The sequence below is a fragment of the Ischnura elegans genome, chromosome 13, assembly GCF_921293095.1.
Source record: "Ischnura elegans chromosome 13, ioIscEleg1.1, whole genome shotgun sequence".
NCBI classification, from domain to species: domain Eukaryota; kingdom Metazoa; phylum Arthropoda; class Insecta; order Odonata; family Coenagrionidae; genus Ischnura; species Ischnura elegans.
Genome location: NC_060258.1, coordinates 9,381,587 through 9,403,714, shown reverse-complemented (window position 1 = coordinate 9,403,714; position 22,128 = coordinate 9,381,587). Strand labels below are relative to the sequence as shown.

The 22,128-nt window shown below is 40.0% G+C and overlaps 1 protein-coding gene across 1 annotated transcript in view; it reads left to right on the top strand.

The window, feature by feature from the left end:
• The first annotated feature begins 2,571 nt into the window (after positions 1-2,571).
• LOC124170223 overlaps positions 2,572-22,128 on the top strand; it is a 35,893-nt gene continuing 16,336 nt past the window's right edge. The window contains exons 1-5 of the mRNA XM_046548929.1: positions 2,572-2,798; positions 3,158-3,363; positions 5,935-6,009; positions 7,786-8,801; positions 15,774-15,944. Of these exons, the coding sequence (XP_046404885.1) occupies positions 2,728-2,798; positions 3,158-3,363; positions 5,935-6,009; positions 7,786-8,801; positions 15,774-15,944 (1,539 nt within the window). The 5' untranslated portion in view covers positions 2,572-2,727. The remainder of the gene's footprint in view (positions 2,799-3,157; positions 3,364-5,934; positions 6,010-7,785; positions 8,802-15,773; positions 15,945-22,128) is intronic.

Here is a 22,128-nt window from a genome sequence, read left to right as displayed (position 1 = left end):
TACCTTCCTGTCTGGTAGCGCATGGCTTAAAAAAGGTTTATTAATACCTTATCAAGCGAAGAAAACTTTCCGACCTTAGCCAGTTTTAATAGGTGATTATTAAGACATGTTTCCCTGAGCTCTGTGCCTCATGCATGCATTGGTAGCCTCTGACGATGCATAACTCCTATCCTCTCGTGTAGAAACTAGGTCCCTGTGACGTCACGTGGAGTAGAATCGCATGGGCGCCTTTTTCGAATGAGGATAAAATTTGACCGTTGCCATTCGTCTAAACCGGTATTTCAAAAACCAAATAATTTGTGTATTATGAATACACTAATGGTGGGTAACGAATCGCCATCAATGCCTTTTGTTTTCTTTGATGAAGGAAATTACCCTATTGACGTGCTCTGCACTGAATGCATTAATCCATAAGTTTCAGCTCATGAGTTCAACAAAAAGATATTCTGAACTACTTGGATCCTTACTGTAACTTACTAACATTCTCCAGCATACGTTTTGGCTGTACCATGCTATGATTTAATGTTAACCAGACATGAAGCCGTTCCCAAAAATTATGTTGATGTTACTTTATAGGTACAAGAACGACATTCATCTACGTCTACATATTACCCCGCAATCCATCAAAAGGCATGTGGCGGGGTTGTTAGGACACCAGCCGTTTACAGTTAAAAAAAATTAAGTGCTCTAACGAAGTTGGGACTAGCGTTTATTAAAGTCCTTTATGCTTCGGGGAAAAATCAGGAATAGGGTAGTTTACTTCATCAAAGAAAACGAAAGGAATTGATTTCGATTCATTACCCACCATTAGAGTATTCATAATATACAAATTATTTGGTTTTAGAAATCCCAGTTTAGACGAATGTTAATGGTCAATTTTAACCTCATTTGAAAAAGGCCCAGATTGGCGCCAATGCGATTCCACTCCACGTGACGTCACAGGGACCTAGTTTCTATACGAGAAGATAGGAGTTATACATCATCTGAGATTACCAATCCATGCATGAGGCACAGAGCTCAGGAAAACATGTCTTAATAATCACCTATTAAAACTGGCTAAGGTCGGAAAGTTTTCTTCGTTTGATAAGGCATTAATAATTCTTATTTGAGCCAAGCGCTACCAGCTAGCAGGGTACTCTACTACCTTCTAGCATCCTGCATGATATCTGCGCTCAAAGCCTCTCCCCAAGGTCACCTCACTTGCGGCAGCAGGAACCAGAACGACGCCACAGATTTTTTCCCAGCATTCATACTTATCCGGCGCGTTTTTTCATGTGATTGAAAATTTTTACTTTTCATTTAATCGCGAAAAATAGATATCGTCATTTAAAAAATCTAAAAGCGTGAAATACGTACTCCAAGAGTAATAATCTTTCCATTTAGGCAATAAAAAAATAATGGGAAACCAACCTATTACAATGTTTTACTATATAACTAAAATAGCAACTATAGACCCCTCTGTACATAGTCTCATCAGGAAAACAATAGTCAAATATGGATAAAATAATAGCCTTGGAAATACCTAAAAACAATGTGATCACCCAATGCTTCTTAACATTGGGTGATCTACCACAAGAAGGCATTGGATCACCACATGAATATACTTAAAAGACAGTTGATTTGGATGATGTAAGTGCACCGCATACTTTCACATCCCACATATATAGCATTTTAGCTTATGTCAAGCTTGATTTTGCCTTGTCATGTCAAGGTTAAAATGATTTCCAATCAGAAAACTGTCTGGTCAGAATATGAATCTTTCAGCAGTAATAAGGATCCCAAACATACAATCAACATAGAAGTACACAGAATGTTATGTCATGTTCAGGGATCCCGCTTACAAAAAATATTGGGGGCCTCAAACCGGGGATCTTGCCCCAGGGAAATTTTATAAGTAATGAGTGTTTACTTTTATAAGCATTTTAGAAGAGTCATACGATCAACATTAGAACCCTGATAACTCGAATCTCGGTATCTGGACACTCCAGGGGAAAATCGACAAGCCCAACACATTTTTTCCTCACACCCTTAACGAATTTTTGCCCCCTCAAGCCCAATGGAGTCGGCGCCACTGGTCATGTTAGCGATTATGAAATGGTGTTGACCGTTGAACGAATGAATAAATAAATGGAATTTAGTCAAAGTGCCATATAACTCCTTCGAAGGAGTTATATTGGTGATCACCTCCTCTTCCATTTATGCCTATTTATGACTACCATCCCGATCGTCTCACAGATGACCTATCTGACCGTCTCGCTCTTAAATTCCCTGTAATTAAACTCGCAGCCACTCAAATCCTCCACTCTGTGATACACTGCATTGGAAAAATAATCTGACAGCATACGTTTATTTTGAAAAATATGTAGGTACTAGTTTTACATCTATGGACGATGAAATCTTTTCATAATGCATGCGCGATATCGTGCTTGAACCTTAAAAAAATAATAAACAAGCCGTAGAATAAGGCATAAATATTGTAATACCGTACAATAATATAAACGGTGTGGTATAAGGATTGAGCCTTCGATTTCTCTCATCAATCTTCCCGGGTCCGTCGGCAAGGGAGTCGTTTTTTCTAGACAAATGAAAGGCGAATTGCCGCGAGTCGACATGCGGATTGTAAATATTGGCGGTCTCTGTCGACTAAAAATTGGTTTTATCTTCGAGTCCTGAACAGCAACTGTGTTTAAGTTTTTGTGTCGACGATTGATAAACCATTAAATCAGTATGACACGTAAAGGAAATCGCCTGAAGTGCGCAGTATGGGGCTGCAACGATAAGACGGAACGCATTCAGAGGTGATGTGAATTCTTAGTTTATATTGACCTCACCCATTTAGATCGGTACGAAGCCAAGGACCTTGGGAGGTCCATTACTTAAATTTGGAAGGTTTTTAATTCCATATGTGCGGATGATGCTTTAAAATGCATCAATGCCTTGCATTAAAACTTACTATCAAGCTCTGCTCACTTTCACGGCGCTTTGTATTTTATGTTCGTTTTTATTTGCTTGAAAATCCTTAAAGCTTAATAAATTTGTGTCAACAGCGTCTCGTGTGTAAATGTTTAATCTCGCTGATCTCTCAATAAATAAATGAATGTATGGCAATGTCAGTGTCGCATTCATTCATGGATTTTTATTGTTAATGCTCTTATAGGTTTCCTCATCCGAGATCGGATGGGTACAAACGCTTTTGGTCGTGGCTCGCCCTCTGTGGTAACGAAAATCTCCTCTCACAACATCCCCTGGATATCTACGATAGAAGAAGATTGTGCACAAACCACTTTGCAGACAGTGACTACGCCGTGTGCAGCAACCGGAAGAAATTGAAGAAGAACGCCATGCCTTCTATAAATTTGCCTCGTAAGTTTCCTAGTGCCTGTAATCTGTTTATTAATTATCGTTTTAGCTAGACTCTGTGCATTTTATCTTTTGCGTGTGAGCTGGTGTGGCTAAAGCAAGTGGGGGTGAGGAGAGGGAAAGTTTCTCATCACGTGACTTTCCATTAAGCCCATTTTTTGCAGAGTTCGTCCAACTTTAACTATGTTTATGCTGTGGATGCTATTCACATAAAGGCAACAGACGAATTGAAGGACCTGGAATATTTGGGGCAACGTGGTAAAAGTTACATCAGGTGTTCCACAAGGAAGCGTAATCAGCCCCCTTTTGTTCATAATATACATTATTGACCTCTGCTCCTGAATTAGCAGTAAAATATGTTTATTTGCTGACGACGCAGTCATCTATCTAAATGGCCATTTCCCGGTGGTCGACAGTCACGTTTTTAGCAAAGTTAACAAAATCGTTACTTTTCATCGCAGAAACACGGCTCAAAGACGGACTTGATTGCTTGATTGGCAGGAGTGCGATGCAAACAATCATTTTTTGACAATCAGATTGATTGATTTTCATATTGCAGTCAAAGTGTCCTTTTTGGGAGGGAGGGCCCCTGCTTGGAAGGTCGAACAGAGGGGTCAGCGAGGGTGAACTCGTCGTGGAAAGGGTCCAGGATTAGCGACCCTTGGGAGGTCGTACCACGCCCATCCTGGAAGTACCTGATCCATTGCCTCACGAAATGCATATTTTAACCTTTTCGCTACATGTGAGGAGATGGTTTTTGGAGATTGCTGATAGGGGAGGGGTAGGAGAGAGAGAGAGGATGAGCTAACCTAACGTTGCCAAATCAGGGTTTGCAGTCTAACTAAATTATAAAATTCACGCTTTTTTCCAGGTTTTTGACGGTCTAAATTGCATCAAATTCATGGTCTGTAGGTAAGCCATTTTAGGAAGAAATATAGATCACATCACATAACAATCACTGGCCGCACGCTAACTAAAAATATAGCAAATGCGATGAACGCCGGGAATACCAGGGTTCCCACTCAACCGTGAAAACCTTAAAACCGTGGATAAGCCGTGAATTTCGTCAACCGTTAAATAACCTGGAAAAAGCCGTGAATTTCGTCATAAAACCTTTAAAAAAATCTCTCAAACTTTATTGTAGAACTACGATAGACAGATTAAAAGAAAATCGATGTTTCGATCATGTTGCAAGGCCGAGTCACGTGCAGATGCTGTCCACTCATTTACCTGCACACGTGTATTCGAAGCGCAATTATTAATTGGTCCGTGTGCCATGACAACACATTGACCTTAATCCTGCGATTGGAAGACATTAGCCCTGGCAAAAAATCAGGCACTATGTACTTCACTTCCATGCTCTCTCCATCTTCCCACTCACACCCTTTTATCTGGACATGAATTTTGCTTACGATATGTGACACCATAAGAGATAGCACTTTGATTGCTGCGTTTGCATTCAAGGCATCTGTTGCGTTTGTTACATTTTTAGTTAACGTGCAGCCGATGATTGTTACTTGATCAATATTTCTGCCTAAAATGCCTTATCTACAAACCGTGAATTTGTTGGTATTTAGACCGTGAAAACCTGGAAAAAACCGTGAATTTTATAATTTAGTTAGAGTGGGAACCCTGGAATACAAACGCAGCAATGAAAGTGCTCTTGTGACCAGAGATGGGCAATATCGAAAATACTTGTATTTGAAATACGTATTTTAACCTCATTTATTTAACCACATTATTTAACCACAATTTATTGTCCCATAGGTGGCAGGCAAATACAGACTCATTCCAGATCCCTGCCATCTCGTCGCCCGCTCTTTTTACTTATGCACAAAAAGCATTACATGTATTTTGATTTTGAATGTACATATTTTAAAAATACAAACTACTCTTTAGATGTATTTTCGTTACAAAATACTCTCAGAAAATGTATTTCCGATACAAATTACAAACTACAAAAGTATCGAAAATACGTATTTCAAATACAAGTATTTTCGATACTGCCCATCTCTGCCAATAGTGAACAATAGGGTGGTTTCCTATTATTTTTTTATTGCCTAAATCGAAAGATTGTTACTCCTGGAGTATGTATTTCACGCTTTTAGATTTTTAAATGACGATAACTATTTTTCGCGATGAAATGAAAAGCGAAAATTTTCAAGCGCACGAAAACGCAACGGGTAAGTATGAATGCTGGGAAAAACTCCGCGTGATGTCTTTCTGCTTCCCGCTGCCGCGAGTGAGAATAACCAATAACACAAGTGAGAATCGTATAGAAACTAGGTCCCTGTGACGTCAGGTGGAGTGGCACCGCATGGGCGCCAGCCTGGCCTTTTTCAAATGCGGTTAAAAATGGCCATTAATATTCATCTGAACCGGTATTTCTCAAACATCAATGCCTTTCGTTTACTTTGATGAAGGAAACTGCCCTATTGATAAAAAAAAATTTTGTTCGGAATATCTTATTCTGTAACATCCATGGTTGTGTTTCAGTGAATTTCTGACCAGCTTGTATAAATGTTTTGCAAACATAGGCTTTATTATTTAGTTTTCGTTTTCCTTGCGTTGCAGCTCCATTGCTCACGCCTCATCCGCAGCAGGGAGAGTTTTGCGCTCCATCAATGGCAACGGCCATCAAAGTGGAAGGTGAGTACCCTGCGTGCAGCATGTGATAAAGCAAGATCGTCATGTGGAAACCATGAGGTCATGAGGACATTTTATTTTTTATAAATAATTCCTTTGAAGTTACTCCCATTATGGTAATAAATAAAACGAGTATCCTTCCTAAAAATGCCAAGAATGCAATATACAGGGTGTCCCATTTATCTTGACCACCCGAAATAACTTTTTGTCCAGATGCTAATTCAAAAATTTGTCAATCAAATGTTCATTAGCCGTCAGGGGGACATTAATCAGCATGATTGCCTTCCTAGTAGCTTTGTTATTTACAAGGATATGAACATCGGTATGTCTTTTTAAAATGGCACCCTATATTTTTTATTTGGCAGTTCATTTCCTCTCCTAAAGACTTATTCAAAAATGTAGCACAGTGGACCATTAACATAAACACAGTGTTATGAAAAATGTCTGACTCAATAGCACTTAGTGCAGGTAGGCGGGTATTGGAACTACTCCACCAGTCATTCATAAAAAATATAGGGTGTCATTTAAAAAAGACATACCACTCTTCAAATCTTTGTAGAAACAAAGATACAAGGAAGGCAGTCATGCTGATTAATGTCCCCCTGAGGGCTTATGAACATTTGCTTGACACATTTTTGAACTTCCATCTGAACAAAAAGTTATTTCGGGTGGTCAAGATAAATGGGACACCCTGTAGTGGAGCTGGCTCAGACTGTGATGGTCAAGGAAATGACCTCACCTGGCGGTTTGGTCGCTATACAGGCGGTCCTCGACTTTCGTACAATTCGCACTTTCGTACGTTCAAAATTGACACCTTTTACTTGACTTCCGTACGCTAAATTCGGACTTTCGGACGTTAGTCTGTATTTTTTTTAAATTCCCGCAGTGTTTATTGCGCACCCCAACATTCAATTGTTTCAAATGGCAGTATATGCGAACAATACGAACGTTTACAATGAAGGGAATTGTTGGTAGTTGACTCTAATCTAAGTGATTTATTTGGGAGAGAAGACTGCCTGCTATAGGCTCCTTTATCAAGAGAAGAAGAAAGCCTTCATTGGAAAGATTTTTCAAAAAAGTTGGCTAGACATCATCAAATAGCTTTCAATAAAACTAGTAAGATCTTCTTTCGAATTGTGTTTTTTCGTGTGAGTGCTGTTTAATTCAAGTACACCTTCAGCAACGATATTGCACGAAATATCACCCGAATTCCGTTTGTCTTTTTTGAATAACATGCGGAATATACGCGATCACGAATGTCACCTGCCAAATATCGAATTTTGGTGTAAAAATTAAAAGGTATCCAGAGTGCGGCTTCAACGAATACATTTTGTTATGCTACTTGATATGTCCTTTTATTTATAGTGGACGTAATAAGTGGAATGTCAACTTAAACGCCAAGAGGAAGTTTCACTCGATAGCCAACGGAGTTCTTGTTTTTTAAACTTTTATTTGCATTTTCTGCGTATTTTCAAAATAAATTAGATGATTTGAGGAGTTTTATTAATATATTATTAAAATTAAGTCAATTGAAATGAATTCCGTGAAAAAAAAGGTTTTAGTACGTAAATTCCGCTCTTTTGGAACGTAACCCCTAATTAGTACGGAAGTCAATGGTTCGACTTTCGTACATTCGACTTTCGTACAAGTTTTCGGGAACGCATTGTGTGCGAAAGTCGGGGACCGCCTGTAATTCCATCACAAGTTGAATTGCCCAACTACATTGCAGATAAGAATTGGCTTACGCTCGTATTTAACTCTTCCTTTGCTTCTTTTTAGGTGGTGGTAATCCTGTGGTTGACATACCAGAGCCGAGTTCGGGTGTCCATTTGATGGAGAATCAGACTAGTGTAACTACGGGACAATTACTTGGCTTGGGGGACAACGTGATTGCCGAATCATCGACGACCTCGGCCCAGCTGTATGCATCACTTTTCGGCAGCATCCCCAAGGTCTTTCCCAACAACGAATCCGCAATGCCCACGTTCGGCAAGGAACCAGTTCTCGTTGCCCCTGTGTGCGAAATGAGTGGGCCGCATCGGTCTCTGACTGAACCCATGGCCATCGACATTGTTGTGCCTGCCCCTGCGAAGAATGTTGTCCCAGAAATTCCTCCAAATGTGCCTTCATGTGCCTCTGTTTCACCCGCCCAGCGTGGTCGTAATGTTCCAGGTAGTGAAACCAGTGGTTCTACTGCCACCGTCTCTACCTGTGCTTCGGACAGTGCTGTGATCCGTGACAGTGGTGTGAATTGTCCCGATAAAATCAACCGAGGTACCATGGTGCGTCCTTGTGGGACCCCAGCTGAGAAAACTGTTGAAAGTTCCAGCTTGGCAAAGTGGAGGGAGGATATTCGTGATGCTGTCGCTAATTCGGCTGACGATCACCATTTGTTTTCAATACCAGGCAGCGATTTTGCCCACGATGCTCAGGTTGAAGGTGGGGAAAGTGTGGTGGACCGGGACAGTACCCCTGATGAACACGTGGGCATTACAGAGCCCGATGCTGGCGACGATGATTCGAGTCGGGACTCTATATTCAGCCATTACATAGCGGGGGCTTCTCCGCCGCCTGAGAAAACAAGGACAATCGATGGGGTAGCCGTGGAACTGCTGGCCAAGACGTTGTTGGCAGGGTACGCAGATGTTTCGGTTGTGCCAGTCTCGGATCCATACTACCGGTATAAATTGTGCCGGCTGTGCTTCAGAGCTGGAAAGGAGATGACGATGATATTTGGAGGTGTGTTCACGGACTACAGCCTCAAGGATGCCATAGAAGACATGATCCGATTCCAGGTGAGGTGTCTTCTGTATACATTCGAGTATATTTGGGTTTTAACTCCTTTAAAATGTGTTTAGAAATACAACAGACTCTCGATTATCCGGCTCCAGGTTATCCGGTTTTCAGATTATCCGTGCATGATTTTCAATCTCGCTCAATTTTTCCCGCGATCTTTATGGAAAAATAAAATTGTACACAAAATTATCGAAATTACTGCATTAACGCTAGAATACAACCCACCTATCATTTCTGTCATAATTCCCTACGTAAAACAGAAGCGATCGCGCGCTACCTGCATTTGCGGGAACACCGTGTTAGTGTTTACCAAGCCTCGCAGTGCACAACCCCACTCCGTGGTCAACTTGTGCGAGACGCGACTACGTGGCGTAGTGCCTGAAAATCTAGTTTCCGACGTCGGACAGTGGTTATGAAGCATTCGTGTGAACCACATTTCTGTATCCGTGATCAAAAAGCCACGGTTGTGTGGTATTCGAAATCAGGCCTTTCATGGAGCATTAATAATAAGATTAAAACAATGTTATCGCCGCTAAAAAGATCGCGAACTGGCAAAGAAAGCTCTCAACGAGACCGGGAAGCACTCTAAATTAGCAGAATGATGTCAAAAATAATAATATCTTGTGTAATATTTCTAATCCTGCGGCATAAACGGCAGTGAACTATACAAGAATTGCCATGAGAAAAAATTCCCCTGGACCGGGAATCGAACCACGGACCTTTGGCTTTCCGGGCTACTGCGCAGACCACTATGCTATCCAGGTTCTTTAATTCCCATGGCAATTATACCGAGGCTCATGGTACGAGGTGGCTTCTTGGAAGTCCTTTCTCCCTCGCATTGCGATCCTTGATGGACTACAAGGGCCTAATACCGAGTACTATGAACCATAATCGGTATAATTGCCATGAGAATTAAAGACCCTGGATAGCGTAGTGGTCTGCGCAGTGATCCGGAAAGGCAAAGGTCCGTGGTTCAATTCCCAGTTGAAGGGAATTTTTTCTCATGGGAATTCTTGCATAATGATATGTATCTTGTTTGTTTTATGTAAATTATAAGCATTTCAAGACTTTGAAGTGAAAGTTTTGATTATCCGCGTTTTGCAATAGGGTAGTTTCCTTCATCAAAGAAAACGATAGGCATTGATTGCGATTCGTTACCCACCATTAGTGTATTCATAATACACAAATTATTTGGTTTTTGAAATACAGGTTTAGACGAATGGCAAGGGTCAAATTTTATCCTCATTTGAAAAAGGCCAGATTGGCGCCCATGCGATGCCACTCCACGTGACGTCACAGGGACCTAGTTTCTACACGAGAGGATAGGAGTTATACATCGTCTGAGGTTACCAATGCATGCATGAGGCACAGAGCTCAGGGAAACATGTCTTTATAATCACCTATTAAAACTGGCTAAGGTCGGAAAGTTTTCTTCGTTTGATAAGGTATTAATAAACCTTTTTTAAGCCAAGCGCTACCATTCAGCAAGGTACTCAGCTATCCGCTAGCACCCTGCGTCCTATCAGCGCTCAGAGTCTCGATCAAGGTCACTTCACACGGAGAGAGGGGGAACCAGAAATGCGTCGCACGGACTTTCCTACTTACGCGTCACGTTTTTGCGCGCTTGAAATTCTTCACTTTTCATTTAATCGCGAAAAATAGATATCGTCATTTAAAAATCTAAAAGCGTGAAATGCGTACTCCAGGAGTAATAATCTTTCGATTTAGGCAGTAAAAAATAATAGGAAACCACCCTATTATTCGTGCCGTTCATCCCCATCGTTAGCCGGGATAATTGGGAGTTTACTGTAATGAATATTTTGACTGGAAGATGGTTGATTCGAATCTCCAGCCACACTTCTTCGGTGCACTGTTTTATTAAAAAAATTCTTCATCTCCTGTTTGTGCATTTTTTCCTTTGGAAATTTTCCACTATTAACGAAAGAGTGTGAGGATTAATGATGGTGGCGCAATACCTAAATATTTTGATCCATAAAAAATTCTTAAAGTTTGAATTGGCAACATTTTTCGGTCAAAAAAATTGTTAAATATGAATCCCAAAATCACTGAAAGGCTATGCACCATTTGTGATATATTTTTTTGTCATTATTATCTTAAAGGTATATACTTCAGTCGTCTGGAGTTAAAATAATGACTTTTTCCTCCTTTCTGTAAATATTTTGGGAGTTCAATAACTAATACAGCAGTTTTTTTCTAAAACAGGGCTTGTTTTAAACATAACTCAAATACACCATGTTAATCCCAGATTTTGCTCGCCAGGCTTAGATTGCTTAAACAATTGAGAATGGATATCTTGAAGAGCAAAACGGAGAATATAATATTAGAGCCACACTATATTTCCAGGTTCGATAGAAGCGATAAATTAAGAGAGATGAAAGATTATTACTCCTGGAGTACATATTTCATGCTTTAAGATTTTTAAATGACAATATCTATTTTTTGCGATTAAATGAAAAGTGAAAATTTTCAAGCGCGCAAAAACATGACAGCTAAGTAGGAATGATGGGAAAAGTCCGTGTGACTTATTTCTGGTTTCCGCTGCCGTAGGTGAGGTGACCTTGGGGCGAGGCTTGAGCGCTGATACGACGCAGGCTGCTTGCAGGTAGCTGAGTACCCTGCTGGCTGGTAGCGCTTGGCTTAAATAAGGATTATTAATACCTTATCAAACGAAGAAAGCTTTCCGACCTTAGCCGGTTTTAATAGTTGATTATTAAGACATGTTTCCCTGAGCTCTGTGCCTCATGCATTGGTAATCTCAGACGATGTATAACTCCTATCCTCTCGTATAGAAACTAGGTCCATGTGATGTCATGTGAAGTGGCATCACATGGGCGCCATTGGGCTTTTTTCAAATGCGGGTAAAATTAAAAATGCCATTCGTCTAAACTGGGATTTGTAAAACCAAACAATTTGTATATAATGAATACACTAATGGTGGGTAACAAATCGCAATCAATGCCTTTTGTTTTCTTTGATGAAGGAAACTACCCTATTCGTTTTTACTCCAAACCGTAAAGGAATTTACTAAATGCTGGTCGTAATTTCCTTTGAGCACTTCCTTTTATTTGTAAACGGCTGGTGTCCTAACACCCCCTGCCACATGCCTTTTAGGCAGCTTGGGGTGTATTATGGAGATGTAGAATATTTTAGCTGCAAAACTCTATTTCTCAATGTAATCTTCAGGGTCATGTAGGATGTAATAGTGTACCATGGATCATGCAGTTTTTTAAATTAAAACTCCCTCTGCTCGAATAGTTCAGATAGCACAAAATTAGCAGTACGTTGGGGAGTACATACACGTGATTGCTTATGTGTTTCCTACTCTAAGAGCCAGTAAGATACGCTATAGTGAGATAGCGCATGCTCCAATATTGTTTAATCATGAATATAAGCTTATATCTCCTCTAAATTGTGTAATATCTATGTGCCTTGAAAAAAAGCCATTTTTTCCTGTGCCTATTTATGAGTATTTTATTTACTGAAAGGAACGTCGGACTCACGATTTTTTTTATTAGGATCTTTGCTCATACATGATTCAGTGGCGGATACAGAAAACTCTCAAGGGGGGGGCGCAAAAGATATATTGAGTTGCTTTTACTTTTATCATGATAAAAAATAATCATGTCACAGGTAGAGTAAAATAAAATTTTAATTAAAGTAATTATACACATATTTAAGGCAATGCCATCTTATGATATAAGAAAGTCACAATTGTGGTTCTGCAATGTTTGGCAATACGGCCGGACCCGCAAGGGAGGGGCGCGCGCCCCCTGCGCCGCCCATCTGTATCCGCCACTGACATGATTACTTTAAACTGAACCATGAGTCTGTATTCGCATGGCCTTTCCCTATGGATGCTGACAATGAAAAATGGTTTAAGCAAGATTTTTTCCAAACTTTAATTTTTTGCAGCTGAATTACTTCATGCAGTGAATTTTTAATGATAATCTCGGGTTCATTATGGACCACTTAGCTTTAGGAAAAATAATTATGCCTTTTCATAGTACAGGAATGGAGTTATGGATGAAAATAAAAATCACCATGTGTTGCACGTTGCGGCACTTTAGGGGTCACGCCCAAATTTCAATTGCTCATATTTCATTAACAATCGAAAGTTGGAGGCTAAAATTGAACACAATTTCTAACTTTACCAGAATGTATGACCATGGCAAGTTTCATGATAATCCGAGTGGGTAGGTGTCATTTGCTCAAAATATTAGTTGATTAGACATGGAATGACCCTGCAGTAATTTCTGTTGAATTCTTAGTTATCGAAATCGGCCGATAAAGTTAGAAAGAAAAATAGAGCCGATGATGAAACACGCGTTGACCAACGACCGCAAAGCCGCCGTGCAAAGTGGTATGCGTAATATTTCTCCCTTGCGTTGCCATCCTTGATGGACCGCAAGGGCCAAACATCCAGTACCATGAGCCTCGGTATAATAAGATGATAGGAAGGTTTTCGCACAGTAACTTCCGTTCAAATACTGCTTTTTAAAAACGGCGCACACTGGTCAAAAGAGGGAAGCCTGCTGAAGGTCATATACACGATCGGAAGGCTCGGAAGTGGATATTAGTTACATACAGAGGCGGAGAAAGGCAGACCAAGTCCGACCGGCAGTGAACGTCAATTGACGTGCTCCGCACTGAATGTTTTAAGGAAATTTTGACACCAATTTATTAGTTTTTATTATTATTTGCTTGAAAAAATAATGATTTTTTTTTAGTTCCATGTCTTTTTCTAATATGAAAAGGAAAATTTGTTCATAGCTTTTGTTCTGAACTACATTTACTTTTGATTCTAGAGGGGGGCAGTTAGCTGGATAAGCCCACCTCGTCATGAGTCAGCAGTCCTAAGATTGATTTGACACAGCTCTGCAATCCACTCGCTTATCTGCATTTTAGTATCCCCCTCATATATATATATTACATCTCTTTTAAATTCTAAATTACCTGTTCCATGCAACTCATTTGAATAAATATTAAACCCTTCCACTTGGATTTATTTTCCGAATATCCTACTCCTCTTCTCTATTTTGTTTTTCTGTGGTTCTTTTTCAAATGGTAGGTAGCATAATCTTCTGGGGCTCTATAAAAAAAAGGTGCCAAATACCATCAAATTGAATCATTGCACCATTTTCCTTTCCATTTTCCAAATTCCTTTTCATGTGCAAATGGCTGGTGTCCTAACACCCCCTTCCACTCGCTTTTAAGCGGCTTGCGGGTTAGTGTGTAGATTTAGATGTAGATGAATTAATCGTCCAATGAACGCATTCAGCGCAAAAAAATATTTTGTGGAAACAGCGCTGAAAAAATACTGAGATTTACAACAAAGTAATAAGTTTTAAAAATTTTAATGCAAATTTTGTAAACCCAGTACCCCTATTGTTTAAACATGTAACACAACCTTTGTAATGAATGTATGTATTTTCATTACTTGATTTGCAATCGACTACTACACACGGTTTAATTCATGATTCTTTATAATAATTGTTATTAACTTATGACGATGGAAATAATATTTAATAATGTTAAATAGTGTTTTTAATGAACTGATTCAACAATTAATGCGATTAAACTGAATACTTGTTGAAAATTAGGCGTTTTATTCCAAAATACATTTTAAGGGGTCAAATGACCCCTAGCCGTCCTTCTAGGTAGCGCGAAACTCCCGTCCTCCTAGTGTTAATCGAAAGATTATTACTCCTGGAGAACGTATTTCACGCTTTCAGATTTTTAAAATACGATATCTATTTTTCGCGATGAAATGAAAGGTGAAAATTTTCAAGCACGCGTTCGGATTTAAAAAAATGAGAATATGTTGGAGCATGCATGGCTGTATCGCCCAGTTCAACAGTTGCCATACTGTTGACTCGAATCGATACTCGCGAGTAGTTTCCAACTAGACTCGAAGTAAAAAAGTACCACTTGCACATCCCCAATCCACAGTAAAGGATTTTTCCCTATGCATCACTGTCTATTATTCCACAAATCATCTTTATTTAACCCTTTCGAGACGGCGGAGTTTTCGTCTTAGCATGACTGCTGTACTGGGCCCCAAGAGACTCTTCTTTCTCGTGTTACGGAGCATTTTTGGAGGACATTCGCTGAGAAGGGTCTCGATGAACCTTTTTCGACCCCTCCACGCAGGGACTTCGCATTATTTCGGACTCCGAGAGTAGTTGTGCTCCCTCCTTTCCGGGTTTACGACCACACCTGCGGCATTGGTTCGCGGTCAACTCATGTATTGCTTATACGTATTTAGCAAATGCTTAATTGTTGCTTGCACGTAAATTACAGACTTTGAATTGAATTCCTCATTTTTTTCAGAGCATTGTCAAATTTTAAACAAAGTTCTAAGGTCAATATCAACGAATTTAATGCGGAAAAAATTTCCATGTTGATGTTTATACATAACTCGAATATAAGTTAATATTTAATGTAGAATTTCGTTTAAAAATTTTAAACGCTGCTCAAAAGACAAATAATTCCATTCTTAGTTTATTTTTTATAAGAAATGAACAAATATTTATTTCGAAAACTGACTGGATAAACAATTGTACGACCTCTGTCCCTTACCGCTGAGAGGGGTTATACCTGCTCCCGGAGGCCGAGGGTAAATCCTAAACCCTGCAGGTTTGGGTCCCGAGACAAAGACGACGTAAACCCACAACCGCCCCAAAAGGGGGAGAGCTAGAAAATGTATATAAACATCTTTCGATCTCCTGGCCGGGAAAATCTCACACGTAAATATGTGCCCGTCGTCTCCCGGGTCAGGAAACGTCCACATGTATATATGCGTGTATAGTAGGGAAAAGGTTAAAGCAACAAGTCCGTAAAAATTTACCATTGTCCCTTCCTTTTCATCGAATGGCTGTTGTGGGAAGGATTTTAGCCAATGTTGCCATGATTACATAATTTAATTGATCTTCTTTCTCTGTGTGTTTCAGGTCTCGGCCTCCGATGACTACCCCCAGGGAGTCTGCGAGCATTGCCTCTCGAAGCTAACAAAATTCAAGCGCTTCAAAGAGCAATTCCGGGAGGCCAAAGAGTTTTTTGATCAGGAACTCAGGAGAAATAACAAAACAGTCGATGAAGGTGGTGGCTTATCGTCAAATAAGGTGAGTTTCGTACAGGGTGGGGCAACATCACTTCCTTTTTTTAAAACTTAATAAAACGCATCGTATGAATCAGAAAATTTTTATTTGGTTTTTAAAATGTAGGTGCATATCTTAAGGTTTTTTTAATAGTCTTGAAAATCAAATCATGTAGGTGACGTCCTCCATTCTTGATACTTTGAGTGTACCAATTTCTGGTGTTTGTCATGACCTTCTCAAGCATAGCAGGCATTATGTTGGCAATTTCTTCCTGGATGTTGTTCTTTAAATGTTGTACGGTCATTGGATGGTTCACATAAACATGGGATTTCAGAAAACCCCATGGAAAAAATCACAAGGGGAGAAATTGGGAGATCAGTCTGGCCACTGGGAATTGCCCGTGATTGGGATGAGGTGTTGTGGGAACTGTTCCCTCAAAGCAGCCATCGATGCTCTCGCAGTGTGTGCTGTTGCAACATCTTGTTGGAACCAAATGTCCCCCTAGTCCAGGGGTCGGCAACCTTTTGAGTCGGAAGAGCCAAAAATTACAATTTACAAAATTTCTAAGTTTTAAAGAGCCACAAAACTTTTTCTTGCCAACAATAAATAGCACCCGCATAAATATTTTTTTATAAAAAACGAATCTATTTACTCATAAGAAAAATATCTATTTATTCTTATATAAGTAGTGTTTTTTACAACAAATTAGGTAATATATCAGGTGTGTGTAAAAGTCTTTACCGGATTTTTCGCAAAATAAAACACGTTAATGCAAGTATTTACTTAAAATTTATTTAATCAAAGTATTGACCATTCGATTCTATACATCTTACCATCTCTGGAGTAATTTATGGATAACATTCTAAAAGAATTGTAACTCCTGTGAGTTAAACCATTAATTAACCCATTTTTTAACTTCTTTGAAATTGGCAAAGTGTTGCTCTGCAAGCACATGTCCTATCGATGTGAAAATAAAAACAAACAATAACATACATTTCAAAAATTTAAACTTTATGAAACAATGTAACTTGTACTTAAAAATAAAAACAAACAAATTCAATGGGAGCGTTGGCTTTGCATGGTTTTAGAAAGTTCATATGAATTTGGCTCATAACTTGTTGTTTTAAGTTTCATACACGACTCCAAATTTTCATTTGTTAGTTGGCTTCTTACTTTACTTTTAATTATATTCATGCTAGAGAACGCTTGCTCGCACGAATATGTCGATCCGAAGATTGTCAGTACTCCAAATGCCAACTTCTTCACCTCACTGTAGCAATCTGGAAGACTATTCCGTGCGTCGAATATAAGTGCCTCAACTCGCGGCATTTCTTTTAAAGCTGTCCACTTTTGTTGCGTTACGTACATATATTTCTGGACCTCCAACTCTTCCAACTTGCTTTTCAACTCTGTAAATTTTCCACTCCACAATGCTTTACTTTTTAAATGGATCAATTGCATTTCTAAAGATCCAGTATCAACTCCAAATGGCTCAATGTGGATTTCGTCACTATTTGTGTTGAGAGGATTTACTATGAATGCTAGAGTGGTTTTGTTGGTTTTAAATTGCTGGAATCTGTCAGCAAATTCATCTTTAATTTTTTTAATAACTGTGGTGAAGTAAATCGTGTCAGCAGTTGCTCTGGTTTTATCGCGATATTGCTTTAGAAATTGAAAATGAAGCAATTTACCGCTCTGAATATCTTCTGCAAAAATAGTTAATTTTTCTTCGAAACAAACCAATTCTTCTACCAAAACATAGACTGGGTTTCCCTTTCCTTGCAGTTTTAGATTCAGCTCGTTTAATTTTGCCGTGAAATCTACCATGAAATAAAATTTTTGCAACCTTTGCCATTCTCTGATTCAGGGTGATTAATGCCTTTTTCATTGAGGAATGTATTTATTTCATTTAAGCACAAAGCAAAATGTTTCAACACCTCACCTTTGGAAAGCCATCGCACTTTATTGTGAAGAAGGAGGTCGGAATACTGAGTCTCCAATTCATTTAAGAATTCTTTAAACTGACGATGGTAGAGTGGTTTTGACAAGATGCTGTTAACAATCTTGATTACCAAATTCATGACCTCAACTATTTCGGTTTACAACTAATGTTTGGACACAAAGCGCTTCTTGGTGTATTATGCAGTGAAACGTAAGAATTTCGTGATTTATTTTGCTCTGAAGAATCGTTGTTGTCCCTTTATTTTTTCCTGTCATACTTTTGGCTCCATCAGTTGCTATTGAAACGATTTTATTTAAATCAATCTTATTATCTTCGAAGCATTTTTCCACGGCATTTGATATATCCTCCCCTCTAGTTTGTCCCGAGAGCGGTAGCAATCCTAAAAGTTCTTCTTTTGGTCCTTGGGAAGACATGTACCTGATAAAAAGGGCAACTTGTGCCATGTCTTTTATGTCGCAAAACTCATCTATAGCAAGTGATAAGGCAGACGCCAGTTGAATGTCTTCCACCTGCAAATATGTCACATTTGAAGACATTTTAGCTATTCTATCTTGGACTGTTTTATCAGATAGTGGCAAATCTTTGATTTTTTCAAGATTTCTGGCTTGTTTTTGAAATCACCAAACAGTTCTTCAGATGCACGTATGAAACAATCTTTGACATACTGACCATCTGTGAATGGTTTGCCTTTTTTTGCAATTTCTTGTGATACCACGAAGCTTGCTAGATTAACATTACTTGTATATTGCGTCCACTTACTTAACATGGAACTTGATTGTTGCGTTTTTTTTTGGAGCTCGTCGACAGCTTCTTTTCGTTCTTCGCCAGCTGGATATTTACTAGCAAACTGAGGATGTTTTGTAGTAAAGTGTCTCTCTAAATTTGATTTTTTATTGTGTGCGAGTTTTTCGTGGCAAATGAGACAAGTTGGAAGGCCAGCTGAGTTGCATATGAAAGCGAACGACGCCGTCCAATCCCGATTGAATTCTCGATGCTCTTCTTCAATTCTTCTTCTTTTTGTAGATGCCATGCTTGCGGTGATGCTGTAATAAAATGGACGGTGTTCGTAGGTCTTTACTTTTGCCGAAAGCGTTGATCCGTGGGCGTAGCGAGTGTCTGATCGGTTGGCGATACGCGGGTCCGTATTGCTGACTTGGAGCGAAGTCGTTGGGAAGGCGAAGGTCGGAATGAGTAGTGACGGACGATGAGAGCGACATACGTCGTGAACCGTGGTTTGCGCCGGACTGGCCCCCACTTCTTTTGCACATCCACAGCACAGCGGCGATGGCGTCATTCGAGAGCTTGCTTCTACCATACTGACGACAGTGACAACGCGTGTCACAGGGAAGAGGTGTAGTGAAAAGCGAGTACAATGGGCTGAGAGAGAGAAATGGTGCCCAATCCTCGTTAGTCGATTCAAAATCGTTTCTAAATTTTTTTAAATAAGTAATATTTGCGTATGGATCTAAAGAGCCGCAATTTCATATCCAAAGAGCCGCAATTTCATATCCAAAGAGCCGCATGTGGCTCGCGAGCCACAGGTTGCCGACCCCTGCCCTAGTCCAACCCATTTAGCCGTGGGGGAAAGAATTCCTGTAACATTCCTGCTTGGTTGCGATCACAGACCATCCGCTCAAAAAGTAGTCCTCAATCTCAAACACACGCTACTCACTATTCCAACGCATCTTGATGACTGAACTGTGCCTCGATAAAACTTTATAGCACTGCCTGTCGAAGAAGACCACAAGCGCTGTGCTACGACACCAAACGACGGAATGCCGTGCATTACAAAAAAGGAAGTTATGCTGCCCCACACTAAATTAGTGTAATTGATTCGGTGCAGCTATTCAAGAATCTAATATCTAATGGGGGATGTGTCAGGTTTACATATGAGGCATATCTTTTCTCAGAGGAAACATTTATTTACATGCATAGTTAATTTATTTTCACCCTCTTTAACCCTTTCACTGCTGTGGACGTACCTAGTACGTCCGCACGGTAGACTGCGGTGGACGTACTTTTTCTTCCTCCCTGCCATGCGTTCAGCACTTTCACCGAAGCACTTCGAAGGGTCGCTAATCCGCGACCCTATCCTCGACCAGCTCACCCACGCAGGACCGTCTCATTGGCCCTACGAGCAGGCAGCCTACCTCCCGAAAAGTGACCGCTCTGACTGAAATGTGAATATCAATCAATCAATCCGATCATCAAAAAATGATTGTTTTCATCGCACTCCTGCCAATGAAGCAATCAAGTACGTCTTTGAACCCTTTTTCTGCGATGAAAAATAACGATTTTGTTAACTTTGATACAATGGCCGTTTTCTGGTGGTCCGCAGCCACGTTTTGTTGCAAAGTTAACGAAATCGTTATTTTTTATCGCAGAGACACGGTTCAAAGACGTACTTGATTGCTTGATTGGCAGGAGAGCGATGAGAACAATCATATTGTAATGATCGGATTGATTGGTTGATTTTCAAAATGCAGTCAGAGCGGTCACTTTTCGGGAGGTAGGGCCCCCGCTGGTTGGGCCGATGAGACGGTCCTGCGCGGGTGAGTTCGTCGAGGAAAGGGTCGTGGATTAGTGACCCTTCGGAGGGTGTACCACACCCATCCTGGAAGTACCTGCTCCATGGGCCCAGGAAACGCATTTTAACATTTTCGCCGCATGTGAGGAGAAGGTTTCCGGAGATTGATCAGCAGCGAAAGGGTTAAAACAATATCCTGCACATCTTTTATCCATGTTTAATCCAAAATCAGCCTCTTGATTCTAGAACCAAGGGCAGTGGGTTCAGGAGGTGTTTGGACAATTATCAGAGGCTGATTCATAAACAAACTTCATTCATTCATTTCTTTTCCATCATCATCATCATCACTGGTCAACAATCCTAATTTTGGTTTGACGCAGCTCTCCACTCAGTTCTCCTATCAGCTAATCTTTTCACACCTACGTATTTCTTCTCTTTCACATCTCTCTTTACTTGTTCCATATATTTTGCTCGAGGTCTTCCTTTTCCATTCTTGCCTTCCACTTGTCCTTCGATGATTGTCTCCATCAGGCCGTCATGTCTCAAGATGTGGCCTATAAGGTTGTTCTGTGTTCTTGTTAAGGTTTTCATGAGGCTTATCTTCTCTCCTACTCTTAGATTGCTTGAACAATTGAGAATGGGTATCTTTAAGAGCAACACAGAAAACATAATATTAGAGCCACACTATATTTCCAGGTCCGATAGAAGCGATAAATTAAGAGAGATGTTTTGCCGAACGGATAGATATGGGAATTCGTTTTTCCCCCGAACCATAAAGGATTTTAATAAACGCTAGTCCCAACCTCGTTAGAACCCTTCATTTTTTTTTATTAGCTGTAAATGGCTGGTGTCCTAACACCCCCTGCCACACGCCTTTTAGGTGGTTTGCGGGATATTATGTAGATGTACTCTTCTTAGGACTTCCTCGTTACTAACTTGGTCGATCCATTTGATTTTCATCATTCTTCTGTAGCACCACATTTCAAAGGCCTCTATCCTGGCTTTCTCCGCTGCGGTCATTGTCCATGCCTCACTTCCTAATAGGAGCATACTCCAAATGTAGGTTCTTATAAATTGTTTCTTTACTTCCATACATGGGTGCCGACTTACATAAAATATTGGGGGGCCCAAACAGAGTATCTTGCACCGTGAAATTTTATAACTAGTGAGTTTTAAGTTTTTTAAACATTTTAGAAGAGTCATACGATCAGCATTAGAACCCTGATATCTCGAATCTCGATATCTGGACACTCTGGGGAAAATTGACAAGCCTGACGCATTTTTTCCTCACACCCATAACGAATTATTGAGGGGGCTCGGGCCCCCTCAGGCCCCATGGAGTCTGCGCCTCTGCTTCCATATTTAAGTTTCCCGCTGTAAGCAGGTCTTTCTTTTGGTGGAATGCTCTCTTCGCCGGGGCTATTCTGCTGATAATTTCTTTCTTGCTTCTCACGTCGCTAGTTATCTTGCTTCCCAAATAACTGAATTCCTCCATCTCTTATCAGTTTTTGTTTCCCTATTTTAATATCAGTCTTGACTTCTTCTCTTCTGCTGCACACCAAAATCTTGGTTTTCTTCGTGCTTGTTTTCAGTTGATCTTTTCCCTTTACCCCTCCCATATTACCGTATAAGCATGTGTAAGAGGCACACCCCTATTTTGAGCATCGAAGCTATGAAGAAAAAAATTTTGCGGCATTTTTTTATCCTATCGTGCGGTG